This window comes from Lampris incognitus, chromosome 1 (genome assembly GCF_029633865.1).
Source record: "Lampris incognitus isolate fLamInc1 chromosome 1, fLamInc1.hap2, whole genome shotgun sequence".
NCBI lineage: Eukaryota > Metazoa > Chordata > Actinopteri > Lampriformes > Lampridae > Lampris > Lampris incognitus.
Window position 1 is genome coordinate 50,060,732 of NC_079211.1, and position 27,671 is coordinate 50,088,402.

The 27,671-nt window shown below is 43.5% G+C and overlaps 2 protein-coding genes and 1 pseudogene across 2 annotated transcripts in view; 2 read left to right on the forward strand and 1 right to left on the reverse strand.

The window, feature by feature from the left end:
- LOC130126654 (NACHT, LRR and PYD domains-containing protein 12-like) overlaps positions 1–19,208 on the forward strand; it is an 82,063-nt pseudogene extending 62,855 nt beyond the window's left edge.
- LOC130110628 (NACHT, LRR and PYD domains-containing protein 12-like) overlaps positions 1–27,671 on the reverse strand; it is a 571,318-nt gene that overhangs the window by 172,627 nt on the left and 371,020 nt on the right.
- On the forward strand, positions 936–3,407 carry LOC130106774 (protein NLRC3-like). Its single transcript, XM_056273026.1, has 2 exons — positions 936–1,023; positions 1,600–3,407. Exons 1-2 carry the CDS (start codon positions 987–989, stop codon positions 3,405–3,407), a joined length of 1,845 nt encoding a protein of 614 aa, XP_056129001.1. The 5' UTR covers positions 936–986.

Genomic DNA, 27,671 nt, shown 5'->3' on the forward strand with positions numbered 1-27,671 from the left:
AAGTCATGACACATAGAATTGGTCTGAACCTTCTGTTGGTTTAGTTTCTTCTCTCAAAACATCTCATCTAATAATCACATCAGTATTTACAGTGGTGTTCACCTTCTGTTTCTACCTGCATCCATCAGGACACAACACCTCAACCTCCTGTGTGTGTGTGTGTGTGTGTGTGTGTGTGTGTCGGCCCTGTGATTGATTGGCGGCCTGTCCAGGGTGTCTCCCCGCCTGCCGTCTAACGACTGCTGAGATAGGCCTCAACCTCCTGTGTGTGTGTGTGTGTGTGTGTGTTGCCAGATTTGAATAGCCCAATCACAGCCCTGAACCCACCCAAAAATAGCCCTTTTGTTTTTTTACTGTTTAGTAGAAAGTTTCTCTGTCCGTCCGGTGTATGTATGTAATAATAATTATGTTTATCAGAGGCATTTTTACCCACTCAATCAAATAAAAGGTATCCCAATCTGCCAAACGCTGCGGTCATGTGTGTGTGTGTGTGTGTGTTTGTGTGTGTGTTGATATCTAGAGACCTAACACGTCATGTGTTCTCCACAGAGACCACCAGGAGAGGTCAGAGGTTCTCAGTGGTCAGTCTGTCCAGGAGCATCAAACAGACCTGGACTCCATATTTATGGTGTGTAAATGTACATCAACACCTTTTACTTCACCTACAATGTAATGAAAAACAAACCATTCTGGTCATAATGGTCTTCATGCTCCACTGTTTACATCAGTGGGTTTTAATCAGTGACAGATGGGCCTGATGTTTTGTTCCATGAGTTTAACATGAAAGTTTAATTCACATACTGATTCATTTCTAGCTGCTTGAGGAGAACATTGTCACTTTTGTGAAGAAGGAGCTGAAGAGGTTCCAGAAGGATCTGAGTCCAGCTTACCCAGAGTGCTTAGAGAGACAGAGGGAGGAGGAGGAGGAGCAGAGGAGGAGTCCCAGAGAGGCACTTCTGAAGATCACACTGCACTTCCTGAGGAGTATGAAGCAGGAGGAGCTGGCTGACTCTCTGGAGAGCAGTAAGAGAATCTTTATTCAAAAGCCTCAACACCATGTAAAGGGTCAATAGAGGCAAAGTGGGAGGTGGAATTGTTTTCAAACCCTGCTGAAAATGTAGATTTATCACAGGAGGTTCAGACAGTTTCCATTTGGATGGTAAATGAAAAGAAATCTAATGGATAATCTGGTTAAACTATTGATTGGTTAATGTGGGTGTAAAATGCTGATGACATTGGTTCACATCAGAACAATAATACCAGAGAGAACCTCTTTAAGACGTCATCACTGTCACCATAATCCCAGTAAAGATCTCCTATCTAATACACGGTTACTACAAGAGATGAGACAGCAACCATCAAAATATTATTACAGTAGAAATCAATTATTATTAATGTACATGTTGTTTGTGGAAATGTATTTGGATAAATCTACCCTTTATATAAATTTTATACATGTCTTCATTGTTTGTTTTAAATAAAACCTGCTTGTCCATCCACCAGTGATGAGCTGAATTAATACTATGGAGTTTGGTAAAGTTTCTGTTTCTCACATTTACAGTAACATCCACTCACTGATTCCCTGGTTTGTTTATTCAGAAACCCCTGTTCCCTTGTGCTGGAGTAACCTCAAAGCAACTCTGAAGGAGAAGTTTCAGTGTTTGTTTGAGGGTGTTGCTAAACCAGGAGAGTCAACACTTCTGAATCAGGTCTACACAGAGCTCTACATCGCAGAGGGAGGGAGTGGAGAGGTCAGTAATGAACACGAGGTCAGACAGATTGAAACAGCATCCAGGAAACCAGCGAGACCAGAAACACCGATCAAATGTGAAGACATCTTTAAACCCTTACCTGGACAAGATAAACCAATCAGAACACTGATGACAAGGGGAGTGGCTGGCATCGGGAAAACAGTCTTAACACAGAAGTTCACTCTGGACTGGGCTGAAGACAAAACCAACCACAATATACACTTCACATTTCCATTCACGTTCAGAGAGCTGAATGTGCTGAAAGATAAAAAGTTCAGCTTGGTGGGACTTCTTCATCACTTCTTTATTGAAACCAAAGAAGCAGGAATCTGCAGCTTTGACGAGTTCCAAGTTGTGTTCATCTTTGATGGTCTGGATGAGTGTCGACTTCCTCTGGACTTCCAGAACAATGAGATCTGGACTGATGTCACAAAGTCCACCTCAGTGGACGTGCTGCTGACAAACCTCATCAAGGGGAAACTGCTTCCCTCTGCTCGCCTCTGGATAACCACACGACCTGCAGCAGCCAACCAGATCCCTCCAGAGTGGGTTGACATGGTGACGGATGTGAGAGGGTTCACTGATCCACAGAAGGAGGAGTACTTCAAGAAGAGATTCAGAGATGAGAAGCAGACCAGGAGAATCATCTCACACATCAAGACTTCACGAAGCCTCCACATCATGTGTCACATCCCAGTCTTCTGTTGGATCACTGCTACAGTTCTGGATCACGTGTTGAGAACAGATGAGAGAGGAGAGATGCCCAAGACCCTGACTGAGATGTACATCCACTTCCTTGTGGTTCAGTCCATCCAGGGGACTGTGAAGTATCATGGGAGATCTGAAACAGAGCCACACTGGAATACAGAGAGCAGGAAGATGATTGAGTCTCTGGGAAAACTGGCCTTTGAACAGCTGGAGAAAGGCAACCTGATCTTCTATGAAGCAGACCTGACAGAGTGTGGCATAGATATCAGAGCAGCCTCAGTATATTCAGGAGTGTTCACACAGATCTTTAAAGAGGAGTGTGGGCTGTACCAGGACAAGGTCTTCTGCTTTGTCCATCTGAGCATTCAAGAGTTTCTGGCTGCTCTTTATGTCTTTCTCTCATTCATCAATGATGGAGTCAATCTGCTGTCAGCAACACAGTCAACCTCCTGCAGGTCTAAACCACGTGGAGACAAATGTGAAAAACCAGACCTCTACCAGAGAGCAGTGGACAAAGCGTTAGAGAGTCCAAACGGACATCTGGACTTGTTCCTGCGCTTCCTCCTGGGCCTCTCACTGGAACCCAATCAGAATCTCCTACGAGGCCTGCTGGGAAAGACAGGAAGTAAGTCACGGACCAATCAGCAAACAGTCCTGTACATCCAGAAGAAGATCAGGGAGGATCTCTCTCCAGAGAGAAGCATCAATCTGTTCCACTGTCTGAATGAACTGAATGACCATTCTCTAGTGGAGGAGATCCAACAGTACCTGACATCAGGAAGACTCTCCACAGACCGACTCTCTGCTGCTCAGTGGTCAGCTCTGGTCTTCATCTTACTGTCTTCAGAAGAGGAGCTGGTCGTGTTTGACCTGAGGAAATACTCTGCTTCAGAGGAGGGTCTTCTGAGGCTGCTGCCAGTGGTCAAAACCTCCAATACAGCTCTGTAAGTATATGGATTAGGGCTTTTAAAGGATTAAATCTATTATGTATTATTATTTTTTCATTGATTATAAAATATTGTTTTATTACACTGATTATTGAAACTGTTATTGGGGTTACAGGTTCTAAAATCAAAAGTATTAAAGACATTAAAATTATAGAATAATTAAAACTATTAAAACAGTAGTTGTAATAGTTGTATATAGAGGTAATCATAAAAGAAGCAGGTAGTAGTGGAATTAGCAGCAGTAGTAAAAGCAGTAATAGTAGTAGTAGCAGTAGTACTAGTCTAGTAGTAACAATCGTATTAGCAGTCACAGTAGTAGCAGTAGTACTAGTCTAGTAGTAACAATAGTATTAGTAGTCACAATAGTTGTAGTAGTAGTACAAATTGTATTATAACAAATAGCCTTCGCAGTTATAGTAGGACTAGTAGTAAAAGTAACAGCAGTAATGGTATTCTCGTAGTAGTAACATTTTGTCATTTCCATGTTTAGATGAGTACTATAATAGAGTACTATTGTCCAAACTGTTGTAATGATGAAAACGGGTAGTAAAATCAAAAGTATTAATGCCATTACAATGTAATAGAATGATATATTTGTGTGTGTGTGTGTGTGTGTGTGTGTGTGTGTGTGTGTGTGTGTGTGTGTGTGTGTGTGTCCATTCAGGTTGAGTTCCTGTAATCTGTCAGACAGAAGCTGTGTAGTTGTGTCCTCAGTTCTCAGCTCCAACTCCTCTAGTTTGAGAGAGCTGGACCTGAGTAACAATGATCTGCAGGATTCAGGAGTGAAGCTGCTCTCTGCTGGACTGGGGAGTCCACAATGTAGACTGGAAACTCTCAGGTCAGTATTCCTAAACCTCTACAACACAGGACCACTTCAGTCCTCATTTACATCCACTTAAATGGCAGTCAGTACATCCTAACCTGGGTGGTCTTTTCTCTGACTGGAGGAATTACAGACCAGTTGTAGTAACAAGCTCTGGTTCTACTTTCTACTTCCTATCAACTGCTTTCCATGAGCTCATACACCAGCAAAGAGGTCATGTCAACACATTACAAATAAATACAGTTTGGTTTTCAGAGAAAAAGGTGAAATAGTCTAACAGGCATAGCAAGGCCTTCCTTCTGACCATATTCCAACTACATATTTATAATTCATATTTCTTGTTTCAGTTTGCAGTGTAACTGTTTTCACCTGAAAAATACTGCACTGGTTAAGGTCAGTGTTGTAGTACTCGAGTCTAGGACTCGGACTCGAGTCCGACTCGAGTCCTGATTTTCATGACTCGTGACTCGACTTGGACTTGAGCACTGATGACTCGGACTTGGACTCGGACTCGCGAATTTACTGCATTCGGACTCGGAAGTTGGAGACCCGGACTCTGACTTTTTAATTGATAAAGACTGTTTTTGTTAGATTTTTTTAAAATAATAGGCCCTATTAAAATATATTGATAGCTATATTAATACTGTAACATTATTCAATTTCGTGTAAGGGCAGGCACGTGTGTTCCACCTACATGTGGATTCACGTGGCGTGCATACCGTCATGTTCAGTAGCGCGAAGATGCCTAAAGAGACGCCCCGAATTGTGCTCTTTGCTTACACAGATTTTACAACAAATTCCAGCAAGATCACTGCTAGATGTTCGATATGTAAACGAACTATTGAGGAGAAGACCGGGACAACCTCAAACTTCAACAGACATCTGTCAAGGATTCACCCAGAAAAGTAAGTGATATGCAGTCAGTTGATGATATGGTTGGTGATCAGTTAACGTTAGCTAGCTAGCTATCTAGCTACGGTAACAATAGCCTCTGAAGTAACTCAACCACTGGTCCAAGATGTTGGGTTAGGTGGTGTGGCGGGTATATCATATCACTAGAACCAAGTGAGATTGTATAGGTAAGTTAAGTAACGTTACTGTTAGAATGCTAATGCAGCATTGCACAGAAAAGTCACAGTACGGTTCGCTTTCGGTACGAGCGTGCCATCGATCTCACTAATGATGAATTGGTAAGTAACACGCAGCGTCTTCATGTTATAGGGAGATTAAAACTGATTTTTCCTATTTATCATTTAGCTAATTACCAAGTAGCATACACTAAACGGAAAAAACACACCACTCTGAACTACCATGTTAGCACTAATCTTAACTAGCAATAACAAATCCGCACATTGCAGGTCTCCGCCATGAATATTCTCCAAGTGCGGAGAAGGAAGAAGTCTAGCCTATATGCATCCACAAATAATGTTGATAAAATGTGCATAACTTTACAATGCAAATAAAAATAATTGTAGGCTATTACTCGCTAAATGGACTAATTGAAGAAAGCTAATGTGGATGCCGCCACTGGTTTTCTTGAGAGCTGGAGACTGTACAAGATTTGACGGATGTGGCATTTCCCCCCCGATGTACCGAAAACTAGCGAACCGTATGGTGATTGGTGACACCGCACAGGCTACTGTAAATATGGGGATATTTTCTTTGCATATATGCAGCATTGGGTGTGCCAAATTCTAAAAATAGACACGCGCGACGTAGCTTTTGAACAGTACTATGAACTGGCTCTGTCTTCTAACAAAATCACACCCTCCCTGACCCATACAGAATAAACATACAGACTCACGGAGGATAGAGAGTTAAAGCTCAGCTAGGTAGCATGTAACATACTTAAATCAATAATTAAATGACTGGGTTTTGCTAATTAATCCCTGTCCTGTTAGTCTCATAAATTATGTATCTTTTCTCATACTTTTCATTTATCCAGCGAGCTTACATTAGTTAATCTACTAATATGGTAATGTTAGTTATATAGATAACTAAATATGTAACTTAACTGGTTATGGTTCAAACAACTATGTGTATAATGTGTAACATTTGTATTGTTATTGCATATTGTTATAGCTATAACGTTACACATTTTTTGCTGTAAGAAAGATTACTTGAAACAGTTTGGCATCAGCAAGCTAAAGTGTGTATCCTGTCTTCCCCTAGGTTCCAAGAATACCGTGCCTCCACTGCTTCAGATGTGATGCCAGCTGCTCCAGGTCAGAAGACTATCACATCATTTTTAAATGATGGACAGCAAAGGATGTACGACCTCAAACATCCACGTCAGAAGGCTATAAGTGATGCCCTTGTAAAAGATCTAATCATTAAGTGCTGCTTGCCACTCTCCATCATTGACAACGAGGACTTCAAGCACTTCCTGCATGTCCTGGACCCTCAGTACCGGCCCATAGCAAGATCCACAATTTCCTCTGTGACCATTCCAGGAATGGTGGAAGTCAAGAAAGAACAGATAAAGAACCAGCTGGCAGAAGCATCGAGTGTTGCTGTTACCACAGACATTTGGAGTGATCGAAAGATGCAGTCATTCCTTGGAGTGACAGCACACAGTGGCAATGGATAAAAAAAACAAGAACTCAGCCTTCAGTCATATCTTCTTTCCTGCAAAAGAGTGCATGGGAAACACTCAGGAGAGAAGATTGCAATGCTGTTTGAATGCTGTGCTGAAGAATACCTGATAAAGGACAAGATCAACTTTGTCATAACTGACAATGCATCCAACATGAGAAAAGCTTTCCAGGCCAGCTTTCCCCTAGAGGATCCTTGTGATGCTGAAGCTCATGATCCCAGCACATTTGAGGAGGATGATGAAATATGGCAAGACCTGATGCCAGAAGATCAACAGACAGTCAATGACACTTTGGCTGAGAACTGTAAGATGCAGAGACTATCATGCTTCACACATTCACTGCAGTTGGTCATTAAAGATGGTCTGAAAGACACCAGTGGGCTGTCAAGCACCCTAGCAAAGCTATCCCGTGCAGCCAACCTCCTCCACAGTGGCACCTCGTTTAAAGACTGCTTTGAAGCGTGTTTTGGTGATGCAACAATTCCAACAGCGAATGCCACACGATGGAATTCCAATCTGAAGCAGGTGAAGGCTTATTTGCATTTAGACATGCAAAAGCTGTCCAGTGTGTTGGAATCAGAGGGGCACAAAAGCCTTATCTTATCCCCGCGAGAGTATGCTCAGCTTAAAGAACTGATCGAAGTTCTTGATCCGTTCTTAGAGGCAACCAACCTAACTCAGGGTGAGACTACTGTCACCGTCAGTGTGATTGTGCCCTGTGTCCTCACTCTGCGCTGTCACCTGCAGGAAATAAGAGGAAAAGCCAGATACTGTGGGCCTCTGGTGAGAGCTCTGGAGAGCTCCTTGAAAACAAGGTTTGCAGAGGTTTTCAGTGCAGTCAAGATACCAGGATGTGAGCCAGCTGAAGGAAGAGGCCCCGCCAAATTTCCTTTCACCAATGCCTATGTCATAGCATCTGTGTTGGACCCAGCATTTGGCTTCCAGTGGCTAGAACATGATGTGCAGCTGGACAGTGACATCAAAGATGTGCTGAAGACTGAGATCAAAGGTGAGAAATGTTTTGATTAACGTTAGTTAAGTGATTAACTATTTGATTGTTGTGATGTTTATATCATTGAAGGTGTTACAATAAAGCACATAGACATGTCATTTGTCATGTAGGCCTAGTCAATAACATATTTGTAATGAGTCCCCCATGCCCCCCTCTCATTTTAGAGTATATAAAGGCAGAGGGTGACAAGCAAGCGGTATCAACAGCAGATGCAGCGGAAGCAACAGGACCAGGGGAAGGTGAACTTTCAGAGTCTCCTCCTGAGAAGCAGTTGAGAATGTTCCCCCACTATAGGAGGACTCCCTCCTCCACCGAGAAGAAGCCGTCTGGCCAGGCTCAGTTGACTACATACCTCAACTTGATCGCTGAGCAGGACTCTGACTCAGTCCTGTGCCTCAGGTTTTGGCAGCAAAACAAATCCAAATTCCCTACCCTCTATCAGATTGCCACACAGGTATTCTCTATCCCTGCCTCCAGTGCGCCCATTGAAAGGGTATTTAGTCATGGAGGCATTTTGATGAGGCCTCACCGTGCAAGGTTGAGTAGTTCCATGCTGTCAGATCTTATGTTTTTGAAATGCAACGTGTATGCTTAAAACTAGTGCCACCAGCCTTTTGTTCCTAACTATTCCTGAGAGACAATGTCTTTTGACTAGTTTTTATGAATGTATTGTATGCTGTGGAACTTACTTCTGTATACTGTTTCCACCATTTGCTAATATCATGCTATTCACAGCTATCAAGGTGTTTTGAAGCACATCCAATGTTCAGAATGTCAAAGAAATTCAGACTGTTCTAAAATGTGTGTGTGCGCGCATGCTTGCGCGTGCATGTGTGCGAGTGTGTGGGTGTGCATTTGTTTGGCTATCGTGTTACAAAGTAATTAAACTCCCTTTGAAATGGTGACAGCTGTGTTATTTTTGTTTAATGTAGACCTTTTTTTATTTGTATGTCAGATCTTTGACTGTGCCCGAGTGGATCACTGGAGCCATCTTGGAACTCAACTCAGACTCAACCTTGATGACTCGGACTCGGACTAGGGTAATAGGGACTCGACTCGGACTCAGGTAATGGGGACTCGACTCGGACTCGACTCGACTTTTCTTTGGTGACTCGGACTTGGACTTGGACTCGATCACTGGGGACTCGAGACTCGACACGGACTCGAGGTTTAGTGACTCGACTACAACACTGGTTAAGGTTATATTGTAGTGTATCAAACACAACTTAAATACACATGTGCTTGTATGGACACATGAATGTGAGGTGGTAACCCTGTGTAGAGGTTCATGTTTTAGTGGTTCTGTCTGTCTTTTAAATGTGGAGGTACAGGCCACAGGTTCTGGGGTGAACAGCGACTTCATCTTCCTGTTACAGACACACTGTAGGAGTGAAGGAGGCATCACTTCCTCTGGCAGTGTGTTCACACTCATGTCTCTACTATGACAACACAAAAGGATGCATTGACCTCTGCAGCTCTGAGCACACAATGTGTCCTCATCACTGTACCCCCCTAAGAACAAAACATGCCAGTGTGTTAATGACATCATCTATATGATGTGTGTTCATCACATGATCTATAAAGCTATGTGGTCCTTGTTCACTGCTGGGTTTGATACCTCTCTGTGGGGCTTCATGACTGTGTGTTGGCTCATTAATATCAGCATTTCCCTCAAAACTGCAGATGGTCAGTACATTCAGCCAACTTGTGCTCACATCACAGCTGTAAAGCATAAACTCTCATTTACATAGACTATCTGCTGTCAGAGAGGTCTGCTTGGAGCTGCCAGCAGCAGGGCCACAACACACACCTTTCTGGACCCCCACCATGTTAGACCACCCCTCATTATTAGAGATGGACAACTTCTTTACTGGAGGATTTTCTGGCAGAGATGGATGCCCTCCTGTCCTTTTTACTTCACTTTTTTTAATTTCTATTTTTATTCAGTTTGGTGCAAATCATATAAAGTGTTAATGTGTTGTACAGTAGCACACATTCACACCACTGAAAGAATAAGGACAGGGAATACTGACCACTTCGGATCATGTTTTATATTTAGTCTTGATTTGTATCCAAGACCTCTTCATACAACTGGGGTTGCAGCTACTGTAAAGAATAACAAAGAAAAGTGTGCATACCAACATGGACCCTAGTCTGATCATGTGACCTGAGTTGACAGAGGAAGTTGTTGACCACCGTCGTGATACCACAGGGCTCCAGACTAACTTTTTCCTCTAGGAGCACTGCTGCTCCTTACTGAAAATTTTAGGAGCACCACTTGAATCGACACACAACGCGACATATGGGTATTTTCCCGTCTTACTGTATTACTGATAAATGCTTTGGTAATAAATAGACCACTTACAGAAATAACAATACACTGTTTTATTTTAAATGTCACCAAGGGAGGTAGTGCTTAAGAGCAAAAAACAACAAGTTAGATAAAATGTAAACCCGAAAGTGCTTTTTGTAAACATAGGCACCAAATATAACATTTATAAATGCAAACATAAGGTATGTGGTCAGTAACATTACTGTCATTACAGCACCAGAACCACAACAACACAAGTCAACACTGAACTCATGCAGTATGCCTCCCCTCGCCTTCCCTGTAGTTTAGAGCACATCCCCCTGAGGACCACTAGGAGGCTCTACCCAACCCTTGTAATTGGGCCTTCTATATCTTTTACCCTGACTGAACCACGTCTGTACAGCCTCCTTGGCATCAAACTCACTGTGGCACTGCAATAACCCTGGAGCAGTAAAATACTCACTGTACCTACAAATAAATGTTTTAGTAATGGGTGCAATAAATATGTGCCTCTCATGTGTGAACAAGCTGTATTATACTGTACATACCCCCCTACTGAATGTACAGTAACGCTTGTTACAGTATTTACCATCACTCCTTCACTTCTTTGCACTCTATCCTGTTTACATGTCACAGAAACGGTTCCCCCTGTATATAGTCATTCCTAGTGTGTATTTCTGGAGGTTGTGTGTTCTGTGTGCGAGTACAACGAGCCAGACCGGAGTCAGAGTCCTTACATACCTTGAGCATTTGGGTGCTGGCCTTCCACGTGGCCCATCAAAACATTCACCGGCCTCCTCTGCTGCAGATTCCGTGCATACACAATCTCCATTCCTTGGCTGACACGTCCGTGTGGCCATCAGTCATGAATTAGAGCTACATGGAGTCTGCTGGTTTTTTGACAATCTTCTTTTTAAGCGTGTCAGCTGTCACTCCAATAAACTGGGCACGTGCCGTGCCGTTGCTGTACGTGGGGTTAACTTCAGCTCCGTTCTTTTTTAATAAGTCCATGCGACCCTTGAATTTGGTGAGTGGCAGCTCTTCTCTGGCGGTGTAGTACGCTGCACTGAGTTTTATTTTCATTTCCGCCTCTTCTGCAGAACCATTTGCAGATGCTGCCTTTCAAACGCCGTTTGCAGAGACGCTGAACTTCCAGCCGTGCACCTGCCCTGCACAGTGTGTGCTTCAGCCTGTTGTTGTGGGGCAGCATTGTGGGGGGGAGGGGTCCCGTGTGCTATTCCCCCCCCACAATGCTGTTTTGTCTTTGTTTTGGTCACGTCATGAGAGCCTCGTAGTAATTCCTCTCTCTCACACACGTGCACACACACACACACACACATACACATACGCCAAGCCCACTCATTCACACACAAGTTCTCTTACTGGTTTTCACATGATTACAAAAACATGGTAATATTGCAAGTGGCACCATTGTACCTAGGTTTAATATTTACTCGCACCGATGCCAAAAGTAGGTGCAAAATGTGACTAAATGGTGGCACTCTGGAGCCCCGTACCAGTTAACTCAGGTTGGGTTGGTTTGCTGGCAGCCATACCAACATGAACCCTGGCTCTGCCCAGTGACACAAGCTAAGCAGGTGTGGGCTTGGCTAGTACTTGGATTGCAGACCTCCCGAGAAAACGGAGTTGCTGCTGGATTTGGTGTTGGTGGACCAGTAGGGGGCAGTCTCCCCTCTGGGCCTTAATGCGGCGGGTAAGTGAGCTCACATCTGTGTTTTGGGATACCCATACCCCCAAGAAAACATATCAGTAACCACCCAGCCAATTCTGTATGATTAAAAATGTTGCGAAGTATATAAAACAAAGCTTCAAAAACATATAAAAATCTGCAGCGTCCACCGGTTTCAGACTCTGGCAGCGTGGTACCGAAAGGAAGACGGCGACACCACCAAGGAAGCCGGCCAAAAAATAAAGAAAGGAAAACGGGAAAAATACCCCAAAACAGTCTAACTCCACAAATCAGTTCTATACATGGTTCAACACATTTTAACATGTCAACAGCAATACATCTCCCACATTTATAAAGTATTTTGAACCAAATCTGTCAATTTGGTTCCCCTGCTCTTTAAAAAAAAAAGCCAATGCCCCAGTGCAGTGATGGGGACACAGTGGTGTAGGAGATGTCATCCTTCTGATGAGATGTTAAAACCGAGGTCCTGACTCACTGTGGTCATTTAAGATATCATGGCACCTACAGCAAAGAGTAGGGGGTCCCCTGGTGTTCTGGCAAATTCCCCAGCCTGGCTCTCTCCATCTGGCCACCTCATCATCCCCCAGTATGATTGGCTCAATGGTTCCTCCCTCTCCACCTCAAGCTGATGTGTGGTGAGCGTTCTGTTGCAAAATGGCTGCCGTGCATCATCCAGGTGGTGCTACACATTGGTGGTGGTTGAGGTGAGTTTCCCCCCTTCTCTGAAGTGCTTTGGGTGTCCAGATAAAACCCTAAAAATATAATCCATTATTATTGTTTGGTTTAGTGAAGCTGAAACTTATTCAGGAACCTGATTATGTTGAACATGTTTCATGAGACACTCTTACACATCAACAGCTGAAAGAAAGTAATCTGTGTTTGTGTGTGTGTGTGTGTGTGTGTGTGTGTGTGTGTGTGTGTGTGTGTGTGTGTGTGTGTGTATGTGTGTGTCCATTCAGGTTGAGTTACTGTAATCTGTCAGACAGAAGCTGTGAAGTTGTGTCCTCAGTTCTCAGCTCCAACTCCTCTGGTGTGAGAGAGCTGGACCTGAGTAACAATGATCTGCAGGATTCAGGAGTGAAGCTGCTCTCTGCTGGACTGGGGAGTCCACAATGTAGACTGGAAACTCTCAGGTCAGTATTCCTAAACCTCCACAACACGGGACCACTTCAGTCCTCATTTACATCCACTTTAATGGCAGTCAGTACCTCCTAACCTGGGTGGTCTTTTCTCTGACTGGAGGAATTACAGACCAGTTGTAGTAACAAGCTCTGGTTCTACTTTCTACTTCCTGTCAACTGCTTTCCATGAGCACATACACCAGCAAAGAGGTCATGTCAACACATTACAAATCAATACAGTTTGGTTTTCAGAGAAAAAAGTGAAATAGTCTAACAGGCATAGCAAGGCCTTCCTTCTGACCATATTCCAACTACATATTTATAATTCATATTTCTTGTTTCAGTTTGCAGTGTAACTCTGTTTTCACCTGAAAAATACTGCACTGGTTAAGATTATTTACATAGACTATCTGCAGTCAGAGAGGTCTGCTTAGAGCTGCCAGCAGCAGGGCCACAACACATACCTTTCTGGACCCCCACCATGTTAGACCACCCCTCATTATTAGAGATGGACAACTTCTTTACTGGAGGATCTTCTGGCAGAGATGGATGTCCTCCTGTCCTTTTTATTTCACTTTTTTATTTTTATTTTTGTTCAGTTTGGTGCAAATCATATACAGTGTTAATGTGTTGTACAGCAGCACACATTCACACCACTGAAAGAATAAGGACAGGGAATCCTGACCACTTTGGATCATGTTTTATGTTTAGTCTTGATTTGTATCCAAGACCTCTTCATACCACTAGGGTTGCAGCTACTGTAAAGAATAACAAAGAAAAGTGTGCATACCAACATGCACCCTAGTCTGATCATGTGACCTGAGTTGACAGAGGAAGTTGTTGACCACCGTCGTGATACCACAGGGCTCCAGAATAACTTTTTCCACTAGGAGCACTGCTGCGCCTTACTGAAAATTTTAGGAGCACCACTTAAATCGACACACAACGCGACATATGGATATTTTCCCGTCTTAACTGTATTACTGATAAATGCTTTGGTAATAAATAGACCACTTACAGAAATAACAATATGGTGTTTTATTTTAAATGTCACCAAGGGAGGTAAGTGCTTAAGAGCAAAAAAACAATAAGTTAAATGAAACATAAACTCGAAAGTGCTTTTTGTAAACATAGGCACCAAATATAACATTTATAAATGTAAACATAAGGTATGTGGTCAGTAACATTACTGTCATTACAGCACCAGAACCACAACAACACAAGTCAACACTGAACTCATGCAGTATGCCTCCCCTCGCCTTCCCTGTAGTTTAGAGCACATCCCCCTGAGGGCCACTAGGAGGCTCTACCCAACCCTTGTAATCGGGCCTTCTAGCTCTTTTACCCTGACTGAACCACGTCTGTACAGCCTCCTTGGCATCAAACTCACTGTTGCACTGTAATAACCCTGGAGCAGTAAAATACTCACTGTACCTACAAATAAATGTTTTAGTAATGGGTGCAATAAATATGTGCCTCTCATGTGTGAACCATCTGTATTATACTGTACATAACCCCCTACTGACTGTACAGTAACGCTTGTTACAGTATTTACCATCACTCCTTCACTTCTTTGCACTCTATCCTGTTTACATGTCACAGAAACGGTTTCCCCTGTATATAGTCATTCCTAGTGTGTATTTCTGGAGGTTGTGTGTTCTGTGTGCGAGTACAACGAGCCAGACCGGAGTCGGAGTCCTTACATACCTTGAGCATTTGGGTGCTGGACTTCCACGTGGCCCATCAAAACATTCAGCGGCCTCCTCTGCTGCAGGATCCGTGCATACACAATCTCCATTCCTTGGCTGACACGTCCGTGTGGCCATCAGTCATGAATGAGAGCTACATGGAGTCCGCTGGTTTTTTGCCGGTCTTCTTTTTAAGCGTGTCAGCTGTCACGCCGTGCACCTGCCCTGCACAGTGTGCACTTCAGGCTGTTGTTGTGGGGCAGCATTGTGGGAGGGGGCCTGCACGCATGCTATCCCCCCCCCCAAATGCTGTTTTGTCTTTTTTTTGGTCATGTCACGAGAGCCTCGCAGTAACTCCTCTTTATCACACACACACACACACATACACCAAGCCCACTCATTCACACACAAGTTCTCCTCTTACTGGTTTTCACATGATTACAAAAACACGGTAATATTGCAAGTGGCACCATTGCACCTAGGTTTAAAATCTACTTGCACCAACGCCAAAAACTGAGTTGCTGCTGGATTTGGTGTTGGTGGGCCAGTAGGGGGCAGTCTCCCCTCTGAGCCTTAAAAAAAAAAGCCAATGCCCCAGTGCAGTGATGGGGACACCGTGGTGTAGGAGATGAGACGTTAAAACTGAGGTCCTGACTCACTGTGGTCATTAAAGACCCCATGACACTTACAGCAAAGAGTTGGGGGTCCCCGGTGTTCTAGCAAATTCCCCAGCCTGGCTCTCTCCATCTGGCCACCTAATCATCCCCCAGTATGATTGGCTCAATGGTTCCTCCCTCTCCACCTCAAGCTGATGTGTGGTGAGCGTTCTGTTGCAAAATGGCTGCCGTGCATCATCCAGGTGGTGCTACACATTGGTGGTGGTTGAGGTGAGTTTCCCCCCTTCTCTGTGAAGTGCTTTGGGTGTCCAGATAAAACCCTAAAAATATAATCCATTATTATTGTTTGGTTTAGTGAAGCTGAAACTTATTCAGGAACCTGATTATGTTGAACATGTTTCATGAGACATTCTTACACATCAACAGCTGAAAGAAAGTAATTTGTGTGTGTGTGTGTGTGTGTGTGTGTGTGTGTGTGTGTGTGTGTGTGTTCAGGCTGTCGGGCTGTCTGGTCACAGAGGAAGGTTGTTCTTCTCTGCTCTCAGCTCTGAGCTCCAACCCCTCCCATCTGAGAGAGCTGGACCTGAGCTACAACCAGCCAGGAGAGTCAGGAGGGAAGCTGCTCTCTGCTGGACTGGAGGATCCACACTGGAGACTGGACTCTCTCAGGTATGGACAGCCTGGATAACACTCACTCATCATACAACTGAGTAGGAGGAGAAAATCCCTGTAGCTTCTACAAGGATTTTCTCCTCCTACTCTGAAGCTGCATCAGACTGGTTCTTCTGTAACAGTGGACAGGACTGATACTGGATGGAGGTTTATTAGATGGAGGATGTGCTGGTGTGACTATGTCTCTCCTCCATCCCCAGGCTGGACCATGCTGGAGTGTGCAGGTTGACACCAGGTGTGAGGAAGTGTAAGTGTGTGTTTAGTTTCTTCATGAGAACAAAGCAGATCACATTCAGCTGTTTAGATGGAAAGTGCATCCACACAGCAGTGTGGGACATCCATTCATTCACATCCTACTGGGGATGAAGAGGATGGTGGACATGATGTGTCATCATCACACTGCTGAGAAATTAACAGTCATTAGGTCTCATTTATCAAGGAACTTCAGCACTAATGTGTGTGTGGTTCCTTCATACTGAGGTTTCTACATGAAAAGTGGATTTATCAACTTTTTCACCCATCTGACAGAAATGTATGAAAACCTGAGACCACACGTAAGATGTGTGTCTACTCCACATTTCTACTTTTATGCAGAAACTTTCACTTTTATTTATTAAATAGTCTTATTTGAACAGACTTTGTCCTCTAATATGGAGATATGAAGAAAGATGAACAAAAGACTTGAGAAAAACATGTTTGCAAACAGTATTGAAGTGAGATAAAATGTTTAGAATGATTAATAGACTACTGGAAAGACTTCCTGTGATTGTTCCTTGTGTAATATTCATTTAATGACTGAAGAAGATTTAAAGGGACACAATACTGTAAAGTCCACATGTTAAATGGGCCGACCTTGTGTTATAGAGGATTTGACAAGAGCGTCTTTTCAGGGACAGGACGGATTTATGATTTTTTCCCCTGAGAATGACGAGTGACTTTTGAGTTTATTCTGATTCACCAGAGCCCTGCTGTTAAAGTCTATTAAGACCACTATTAATACTGATATTAACACCACTGTTAAGTCCTCTATTAAGACGAATATTGAGACCACTATTAAGACTATAAAGACCACTGTTAAGACCACTATTAAGACTAATATTAAGACCACTATTAAAGCTATATTAATACTAATGTCAAGACCACTATTAAGACTAATATTAAGACCACTATTAAGGCTAATTTTAAGACTAATATCAAGACCACTATGAAGACTAATATGAAGACCACTGTTAAGACCACTATTAAGACCACTATTAAAGCTATATTAATACTAATGTTAAGACCACTATCAAGACCACTATTAAGACTATATTAAGACCACTGTTAAGACTATGGAGACCACTGTTAAGTCCACTATTAAGACTAATATTAAGACCAATATTAAGACCACTATTAAGACCAGTATTAAGACTAATATTCAGACTATATTAGTACAGTCCATTATCTCAGAGGTGGACTGAACAAGGAACAGTTATGTTAATTCATGATAAATAAGGTCATGTGACGTGCTTCCAGTTTATGAATGATTGGTGTTCATCATAATACACACAAGAGTACGATGGAAACTTCATACCTCAGAACATGGGCGACATTTGGGTCCCAAAATTGGGGGGGCAAAGATTTTTTTTTTAATCACATAATTGTATCAATGTAAAAGTACAACTATTGTACAATAAACAAAACATGCGGTTTCAATGTCAAATTTGTATTTTAAATAAGTGACAAAACTTTAACACATTTACTTTTTTTACCTTGCTATGTTCTGTACTGATTTGGGAAGCAACGCTGCCAGTTTTTAATGAATTTATGTAAGCGGACAGCTTCGTAGCTGCAGAAATGTGTGCGTTGCATTTTTGATGGTCGCTGAATTTTTCCAAATGCCTTCTTCCAGTTTCCAAATCCCGCCGTTCGAAACGTTTCTTCTTTGTTGTGGCCAGCAACACTACATGCGCGGCATGAGTAACAGAATGGCCGATCAGCGGCGGGCCCCCGGGGCTGTACTCAAGCCACGGTAGGTAGGTAACATACCATTCCTTTCCAAATCTCCTCCCTCCTGTTGCTGCTGGGAATAACGGAATAGGTTGGTTGGTAGGGGGCGTTCTCCACGAAATCCAAACAGTTTCCTACACCAAGAATAGGATCTGGAGCTGCAGGTTGTAACACCATGGCATTGCCTGCTTCTCGCTGCTGAACCTGCATCTTTGCATTGTCCACTTCTCGCAGAGGTCGCTCTGAAATGTTGCCTGTCTCTGTGAGAGACACATCATCGTCCTGACGCGATTCTTCATTTTCATTCTCTTCAGCCTGATTTCTTTGGAAAATAACTTAACAACATGTTACCGCGTTTGGACATTTTCAATTAGCCTACCAAAGCTAGATAACATGGTTCGCTTCATATCGTTACATTGCCCCCAGCGACTCGTAGGTGTAATTACAGCAAATAATATTTGTATATTTTTAAATTACATTATGTGATATATTATTTTAATTATTCTTTGTGAGTTGGAGGGGCAATGCCCCCCTTGCCCCCCCGTAATGTCGCCCATGCCTCAGAACATGTGATAAATACAGCGGCAGTATCATTCATAACATGATACGAGGGAACTTACACATTTATGAACATATTGATAGATGAGGTCCAACCTGTGACTAAATCAACACAAACCAAACAGAAGAGGAACATTAGATCAACAACCGCTGCTGTATTGTGTATTGTTGTCTCCATCAGATGCCTGTGAATTCACACTGGACCCAAACACAGCACACAGAGACCTCCTTCTGTCTGAGGACAACAAAAAGGTGACATGGGGGAGAGAGGAGCAGTCGTATCCTGATCATCCAGACAGGTTTGACTCCTGGAGACAGGTTCTATGTAGAGAGAGTCTGACTGACCGCTGTTACATGGAGGTACAGTGGGAAGGAGAGGTTTATATAGGAGTGACTTACAGAGGAATCAGAAGGAGAGGAGGAGGTGATGACTGTCTGCTTGGATGGAATGAAACATCCTGGAGTCTGTTCTGCTGTAGTGATAGATACAGTGTCTGGCATAATAAAAGAGGAACAGGGATGTGTATCTCCTCCTCCTCTGACAGAGTAGGGGTGTATCTGGACTGGTCTGCTGGAACTCTGTCCTTCTACAGAGTCTCCTTTGACACACTGAACACCTCCACACCTTCACCTCCACATTCACTGAACCTCTCCATGTTGGGTTTGTGTTGTGTTCACCTGACTACTCAGTGTGTGCGTGTTAGCTAGAGGAGGTAGAGATGCCTCCTGTGTCCTGGAGGAACACTCACACTCCTGCCCAAACACACCTGCTGACATGATAGATCACTCTGAACACACACACACACACACACAAACACACAAATACAGACAGTGTGACCAAAGATGTGTGTTTTGGGGTTGTAATAGTTGTGTGGTGTGTTTAATGTGTGTTGGGTGTATGCTTCATTGATCAGTTTCTGCATTTTACTCATGCTTATATTCTTATATTTACATTGTTTATGTTCCCTATGTTTATGTAAGCTTTATGCCTATATTTGATATGTTGTCTTCTAATGTAAAGCACATTGAGCTTACTTGTAATAAAATGTGCTACATAAATAAAATGGCTAAAATATTCAATTGTTATTCAGTTTTTTATTGTATTGAATTAAACATATTAAACAACTTGTATTTTTTTATATTTGTGTATAATTTATCAATGCAGAACACCTGAACCACCATGAACACACACACACACACACGTGTTGGCTGAACCTGTGTGAAGTCCCTGCTGCTGTGTTTCTGTTGCAGGTCCACGTGGGTCCATGAGGCTCAGTGCAGCATTGGTTGTGCGCTCCATTGTGTTTAAGAGTGACTCGTTCATCTTCTGGCTGTGCTGGAGGAACTTGTCGTCCCGTTTCTCCATGTTCTTCCTGTTCCCTGTGGGACAGACACACTATTAAAATGCAGAGTTCATGTGGTGCAGCAGCAAGGTGGAGCTTTGTTGTGTGAAAGTCTATTTGGACTCATCTGCAGCTCTGTGGTCTGTTCAAACTCCACTTTATTGTCATCAGCAGCTGTGTACATGTACACAGTTAGATGAAGTAGTGTGTCTCCATGACCACAGAGTGAAAACACCACACAAGACAATATCCACAAACAGCTGGACAGTGTGGTGGAGGAGACGTGTGTAGCAGGACTGTTAAGTGAGAAAGGAGCAGCATGGGGTGGAGATGCAGTCATGTGCAGCACAAAAAGCAAAGCAGCATATGTGTAACTGGGCAGCACAATCACAGGTGGCCTGTGTTGTGTTGTGTGAAGTGTGTTTACCTTCTGGTTCCAGTGCTTGTTGATGGTGTTGGAGGCGGTGGTTCACTGCCAGGTGGTGTTGAGCTGTTTTCATCACATGTGACGTCTTATAACACAACAGGATTATGAAATGAGTGTTTATGTGCAGTAAATACTGAACCCCACTTACTGCACATTACAGCTGCTCACCCACTCAGCTGTTTGTATTTTCTATATAAATTGTGTATTATTACACAATAAGTACACATGTCTTCATTCATCAGCTCCTCAAAGTACTCCTTCCACCTCCTCAACACACTCTCCTCGCTTGTCAGCACATTTCCATCTCCATCCTTGATCGCCCTTATCTGCTGCACCTCTTTCCCAGCTCGGTCCCTCTGTCCAGCCAGTCGCTACAAGTCCTTTTCTCCTTAGTGTCTCAGGAGGGAGACGGTCTTCAGAGTCCACTTTAACACGCTTCATTCTGAACCGGTTTTCATGAAAGGTCATTTGTAATAAAGGTGAGGAATTGAACATTTTACTGGTTCCTTATTGGAATGAAACTCAGTTACTGGGGGCAGATCTAATCCACTCTGCCCCAAAACACCACCCTTCTGAACAGCCACCACCTCCTCTGGGAGGTGGGGGTTTGTGGAGTGTTGGAGTCAGTCTTGCTGTCAAGAAAGCAAGGCTTTGTGATGAAGACTGAGGCAGATGACTGTGAGAGTGAAGACCTGACTCACTGATATGTGATGAAGGGTAAAGCAGGTGTGTGTCCACATTCATAGCTGATTATGAGGCCAAACAGAGGTGACAGTTTATCTGTTGGTTCAAGACTCTTGATTTGTTACGTCTCATTATACAAGTACAAGAGAGTAAAATTCTTGTGTTTCAGCTCCTCAACACTACAGCAACAACAACGACACAATAACAACAAAACACAACAAAACAGCAGCAATAACAATAAATAGTGTGTGTGTGTGTGTGTGTGTGTGTGTAAACTGATGATCTGCTGAAGACCATAGGTCAGTACCAGTCAGTCCAGCACCAGGCTTAGTGTCTTTAATGGTCTTTGTTCAAAAGCCTGGTTTCTTGGTGGTAAAAGCTGTTCTGGAGCCTACTGGTCCGGGCTTTGAGGCTGCGGTACCGCTCGCCTGATGGTAGCAGCTGGAACAGTCCATAGTTGGGGGGGCTGGGGTCTTTGATAATCCTACGGGCTTTGCTGACACAACATCGTTGTATATGTCCTGGATGGAGGGAAACTCACATCTGCTGTTGTCCCGGACCGTCCACACAACCCTCTACAGGGTTTTGTGGTTGTGGGCAGTACAGTTCCCATGCCAGGCGGTGGAGCATCCAGTCAGGATGCTCTCGGTTGTGTCTCTGTAGAAGGCCCGTAGCATATTGGGCCCATGTTGATGACAACAGGGGATTGTTCAGTCGTTGGAGAGCCAAACTAATTTTTTCAATACATTTACAATGAACTGCTGTATGTAGGAGTCCACAAATATTGTACAGTATTTAGGCTCAGGGCCAGTCCTTGTCTTATGTTTCCATCTAGTGGTGTACTGGTGGTATTGCTACTTGAGGTGACCAGAAAAAATAAATGGTACAATGCAATGTGACAATGTCAAGTTAGTTTGGTGACTTAGGTTAACTTACCCATTGGGGGGGGGTCACCTTAGCCATCATTGCAACAAGTGCCCCCCTGACAGATGTGGCAGAAGCCACCACTATTGCAGTGGCAGGGTGGCGCTGTTTGTCTGGTCGCCACAGGAAAAACGTCTGTCTGTATGAATGCGTGTCTGTATGTGTGTATGTATGTATGTGTGTGTGTGTGTGTGTGTGTGTGTGTGTTTGTGTCCTTTGATGTTGTCAAACCGCTCATTCAAACAACTTCACTCGACACTGCACTTCCGTGGATCCTCAGCAACACACCCAGCGAGTGTGAAGTCGATCGGATGAGCGGTTGTCGAGAAGACTGAAGGGCAGACAGACACAGACAGAGTTCCTTCCATTATAGTATGATAAGCAACTGTCTGGATGGTCTGGTAAATACAGGATCAGCTGGAAACCATGTGGAATAAATCTTACTGCACTTTAGAGAGAAAATTAACAATCCCTGATAGATAAAATCACACCCGTCACATGAAAACAAGAACAAGTCTAAAATCATTCATTATGTTGACGATATTTCATATCATTTATTTATATATTTTTAATTATACACACACACACAAACACACACACACGCACTATATGTAGAAAAGTATTGGGACACCTGGCCATTACACCTACAGGAGCTTTCATGACATCCCATTCTAACTCCATAGGTATTAATATGGAGTTGCCCCCCCCCCCTGCAGCTATAACAGCTTCCACTCTTCTGGGAAGGCTTTCCACAGGATTTTGGAGTGTGTCTGTAGGAATTTTTGCCCATTCATCCAGAAGAGCGTTTGTGAGGTCAGGCACTGATGTTTGGACGAGAAGACCTGGCTAACAATCTCCGTTCTAGATCATCCCAAAGGTGTTGGATGGGCTTGAGGTCAGGGCTCTGTGTGGGCCAGTCAAGTTCTTCCACACCAAACTCACCCAACCATGTCTTAATGGACCTTGCTTTGTGCACTGGGGCACAGTCGTGCTGGAACAGAAGAGGGCCCTCCCCAAATTGTTCCCACAAAGTTGGAGGCATAGAATTTTCAAGGGTTGGGCTAGGCCCCTTAGTTCCAGCATACCAACACATTTGGGACAATTCTATGCCTCCAACTTTGTGGGAACAGTTTGGGGAGGGCCCTCTTCTGTTCCAGCAGAACTGTGTCCCAGTGCACAAAGCAAGGTCCATTAAGACATGGTTGGGTGAGTTTGATATGGAAGAACTTGACTGGCCTGCACAGAGCCCTGACCTCAACCCCATCCAACACCTTTGGGATGAACTAGAACGGAGATTGTAAGCCAGGTCTTCTCATCCAACATCAGTGCCTGACCTCACAAATGCTCTTCTGGATGAATGGGCAAAAATTACCGGCGACACTCCAAAATCTTGTGGAAAACCTTCCCAGAAGAGTGGAAGCTGTTATAGCTGCAAAGGGGGGACCAACTCCATATTAATGCCTATGGAGTTAGAATGGGATGTCATAAAAGCTCCTGTAGGTGTAATGGCCAGGTGTCCCAATACTTTTGTACATATAGTGTGTGTGTGTGTGTGTGTGTATATATTTATTTTTTATGATTTTTTTTTTTATTTTTTGTAGCTGACAGGCTGTGATGGTGTGCTCAGTTTAGTTTAGAAGAAAAAACTAAAGCACCCCTTCCTCTTCTTTGCCTTCTCTAACTTGGTCAAACATTTGAGCTCCTTCTTCTGCTCTTTCTCCATTTTGGCCAACAGCTTCTTATCTTCCTTCTCCCTCTTGGTGAGGAGTTTAAGTTCATCCTTCCTCTTCTTTGCCAGCTCCTTTTCATTTTTCTTATCAGCCTTAGATGTTGACGCCGTAGAACATGTTGATGGCACATTTTCCTCCTCCTTCTCACTCAAAAGACCTGCCCATCTCTGCTCCTGCTCCTCACTGCTCCTTTTCAGCAGCTGTATCTCCTCCTGAGCTTGGGGGCAGGGCAAGCTTGGTCTCCTCCATGGTTTTGAGGAGACCAGCTTTCTCCTGCTGCCACTGGTCGCGGTGGGTCTTAAATTGTTCCTCCACCTGGTGGAGGGAGGCTGCCATCCTCTGTTCAGTTTCCTCCTTCAGCGAAGAGAACCTGGAGGTGAAGTATTTCTCGACCGCTGCGAACGCCTCCTCTTTCTCTGCAGCATGCCGTTCAAGAACCTCACACTCCCAGAGGACGGCGTCTTTTTTCAAGACCTCCACCTGCTGTAGTAATAATGATAATAATGATAATAATACCTATTTATATAGCACTTTTCTAACCAGACAAGGCAAAAATAAGAGTAAGCCCAAATAAGTAAGAGTAAAAATAAAACAGTATATATAAATAGATAAAAACAAATATCACACATCTGTAAAAGCTTTCACAAAAGAAAAGTTTCAAGACGAGAGTTAAAAGAAGCTAGAGACTTGGTTTGTCTTAGTTCAGCAGGAAGAGAGGTCCAAAATGTGGGGGCTCTAACAGCAAAAGCCCCATAACCCTTTATCACAAACCCAGACCTGGAATCACCAGCAGGGCTCCATCTGCAGGTCTTAATGGTGGAGCGGGCATATGCCAAGCCAATAAATCAGAAATATATGTAGGAGCAAGACCATTTAAAGTCTTAACAGTGAGCAATAACATTTTAAAATAGGAGATCATACCCGTAGGAGGATATCATTGCTGTTGAGAAGAGTCTCTTTTTCCTCCTCCCAGATCCTGGTGCTGGCATCCTTATCTGTGAGTGCTTTGAGGATCTCTGCCTCTCTTGAGAGAGAGTCACTATGAAGGACCTCGTTTTCATACAGGTGTTTGTCCTTCTCTTTGAGGATAAGCTCCTTTTCCTCACACAACCTCCTGTAGCTGGCCTCCTTCTCCTGGAGACCCCTCTGCAGCAACACAGTTTTATCGCAGGTGTAGTCGAATTGTCCAGCCAAAAACTTCACCTGGTATTCCAGCCGATTCACTTCTTCACTCCTCTTTTTCTCCGCAAGAGCAGGAGAACTGGGTCTCTCCCTCCTGTAGTCTTTCTCTCTACTCCAGGTCTTTTCTCGCTCTCCGGAGGTGAAAGGTCTTTCTCTCCTTGTCTCCTGCTGTCTCATTGTACACTTCAAAACAGAATAAACCAGAACAAGGTCAGTTGGCATCAAACTTGTGTATAAAGTGGTGTCCTCACTTTAAAGCAGCACTGTTCAGGTGTAGCACGACTCACCGGTCTCCTGCCTCCCTGCACAGTGATTTGCAGGCCTTCAGGCTTTTTCCCTTGACTGTCAGGTTGGTGGAGCTGACGAGTCTTAGGGGGCTTTTTCTTATGTTTCTTGCCTTCAGGCTTGTGGTCAGGCTGCTGTGACTGGTCGTCAAGCGGGCAACGATGCGCCGCTGCTGGCTCCTCATCGAGGAAGAGGGTGGTGGGATCCTCCTCCTCAAACACACGACGCTCCTCACTCTCCTCGGAAACGACCCATAACTTGGAGGGGGGCGCCATCAGGACGCCTATTTTCTGGTGTTTATTAAATGTGCACTGCGCCAGATAATGTCTGTTGAAAAACATGAAAGTACTGTCAGGTTGACAACAAACTGCCAAAAATAGTAATTATCTTTACATAATTAACATCTATTACTGTCATTTTATAAGAAGTTTCCCTGTAATTCCATGAAGTCTTTTACTTTTAGCAGATATTGATTTTTGGAATAGTCATGCACCACTAACAAAACATCATTATCTTAAAAAAAGATAAAGAAAAGCGTAAGCACAAGTAATTATTAGTATTGTTATCATAAAAGTACCGTAAATCTAAGACCACTGACATGTAAAACAAACATACAAGTCATTTTACTTTGCAAAGGCCCGAGTTTAAATGAAGTGTCAGAACGAGGACAGTGATGTACACTATGTTTGCTGTACAACAGATGGAAAATATCAATGAATATCTGCTGAGAAGGTGCTATGGCATCAGGTATGGGGAAGCTAAATTTCCTAAGATTTTAAATGAATGAATGATGATTTTTTTTTCGAAAATGTAAATAAGCACGATATAGCATACGGATAAACGATTAACAATATTCTGAAGTGATCAACAAACCCACACATCAAACTCATTGAACAAATCTCTGTGTAACACCCGTCCCACGTAGCTATATAGTTTTCACTGTATACCTGGGGGTTGTAGTACGATGGGCGGGGCCCTGGGGTACTTCTAACAAATGGCTGCCGTGCTAACCTGTGCACAATAAATGAAATTCCTAAGCTAACCCTTTTTCTTTTATACAAAAATGAAGTTTTAATTGGCAACGGTGCCTCCACTTAGCAGGAATATAGATATACTACTTTTGTTTAATCCTACTAAGAATTATGTTTTAAAGTATTTGTTCCCTCATGAACAATTTCTTTAATCAGTATTTATACTTCTAACCCAAAATACACCTTCATGAAATGTAAACATGACACACACAGTACTTTAAATGCAAATTATGAATTTAGTAAATGTAAAAAACAAATATGTAAATCAATAATAAAAAATAACAATTCTTCAAAGGACAAGATACTTCACATCACTTAAATGTATTGACCTTTTGATAATGGGCTTTCTAATTAAATCCCATTTGACTTTAAACACTTTTCTTATTTCGTTACCTATATACCTCCTACCCAAAAGGCCCACACACACTCTCACACACACCCTCAATACTGCAAAAAACAAACAAAAGAATGTCTCTTTTTTCAAAATAAAACGTTGCAGGCCTGAGTCGATGCTTGGGAGCGTGGTGACCAAAAACAAATGGCCGTTTCACTTGACTACGTCACGCAGTAAAATAAAATAGCAGGTGCATTGGTTATTGTTACACACAGACCATGAGTTGGAACCAAGCCCCCACGAACCGGCAGCCATCTTGAAGTCAGTGCGCGATTACTGGCCAAGCTCAGTACTGCAGTTTGGGGCCGGAAAGAATGTGTGGGATGTGCTTGTAAATGCGCTGGCCCCAGCGGTGGCAAGGACGTTGGTCAGAAACAGACCATAATTAGCTGACATACCATATTAAACAACAGATGTATATGAAATTAATATACATCTGTTTTAATGGACATCATTGTATGGCCTATATTCGAATTTTACCTTGGAATACACTCTGTGGCGATCGCTGGAGGGTCGTTGATCAGCGTGGATGGTGATCAATGACTGATCAGCTGGGCGCGCGTGCATGCAGGCTGGGGCCGGCAAGATCGAGCACATCAACGGCGCCCAGACGTAGGTTCCTAAAGGTAGGTGGTGAATTAAATGGCGAATTAGAACAGAAAGAAACACTCAGATGTCAAAACCTGACGATATACAGAGATGATTCCGACTTTGGTTAGTAGCCACAAACAGTTTCCTTCGTCGTAATTATTGTCTGTTTCCCCATGCTGGCGGACGTGAAAAAGTCTTTTTGGCCCCAGGTGCAGTACCGAGCTTGGTCCCTATTAAATGCGCTACTGAGCACTGGCTTCATGCGCCATTGAGCGACTTCCATAGGAATGAATGGGGGGGGGGGCGTTCCCCGTGGTGTATCCAGTCTATAATACATCCATGGCGGGAACCCGGGTGATGGCTGACGAATGAAGCGAGTCAAGGCGATGAAAACCACGAGTGAAACACAGGCGGGAAATCGTCAACACGTCCGGATGAAGGGAAAAGCTGAGTGGAAGACATCTACTTGTCTTTAAGGTCCAAGGAGTACTCCCTGGTCCTCTCGGTCTTCGGCAGATTGTACGCGTCCTTTCCACATTGGGGAACTCTGCGTTCAGCGGGTAAAGTACATGACGC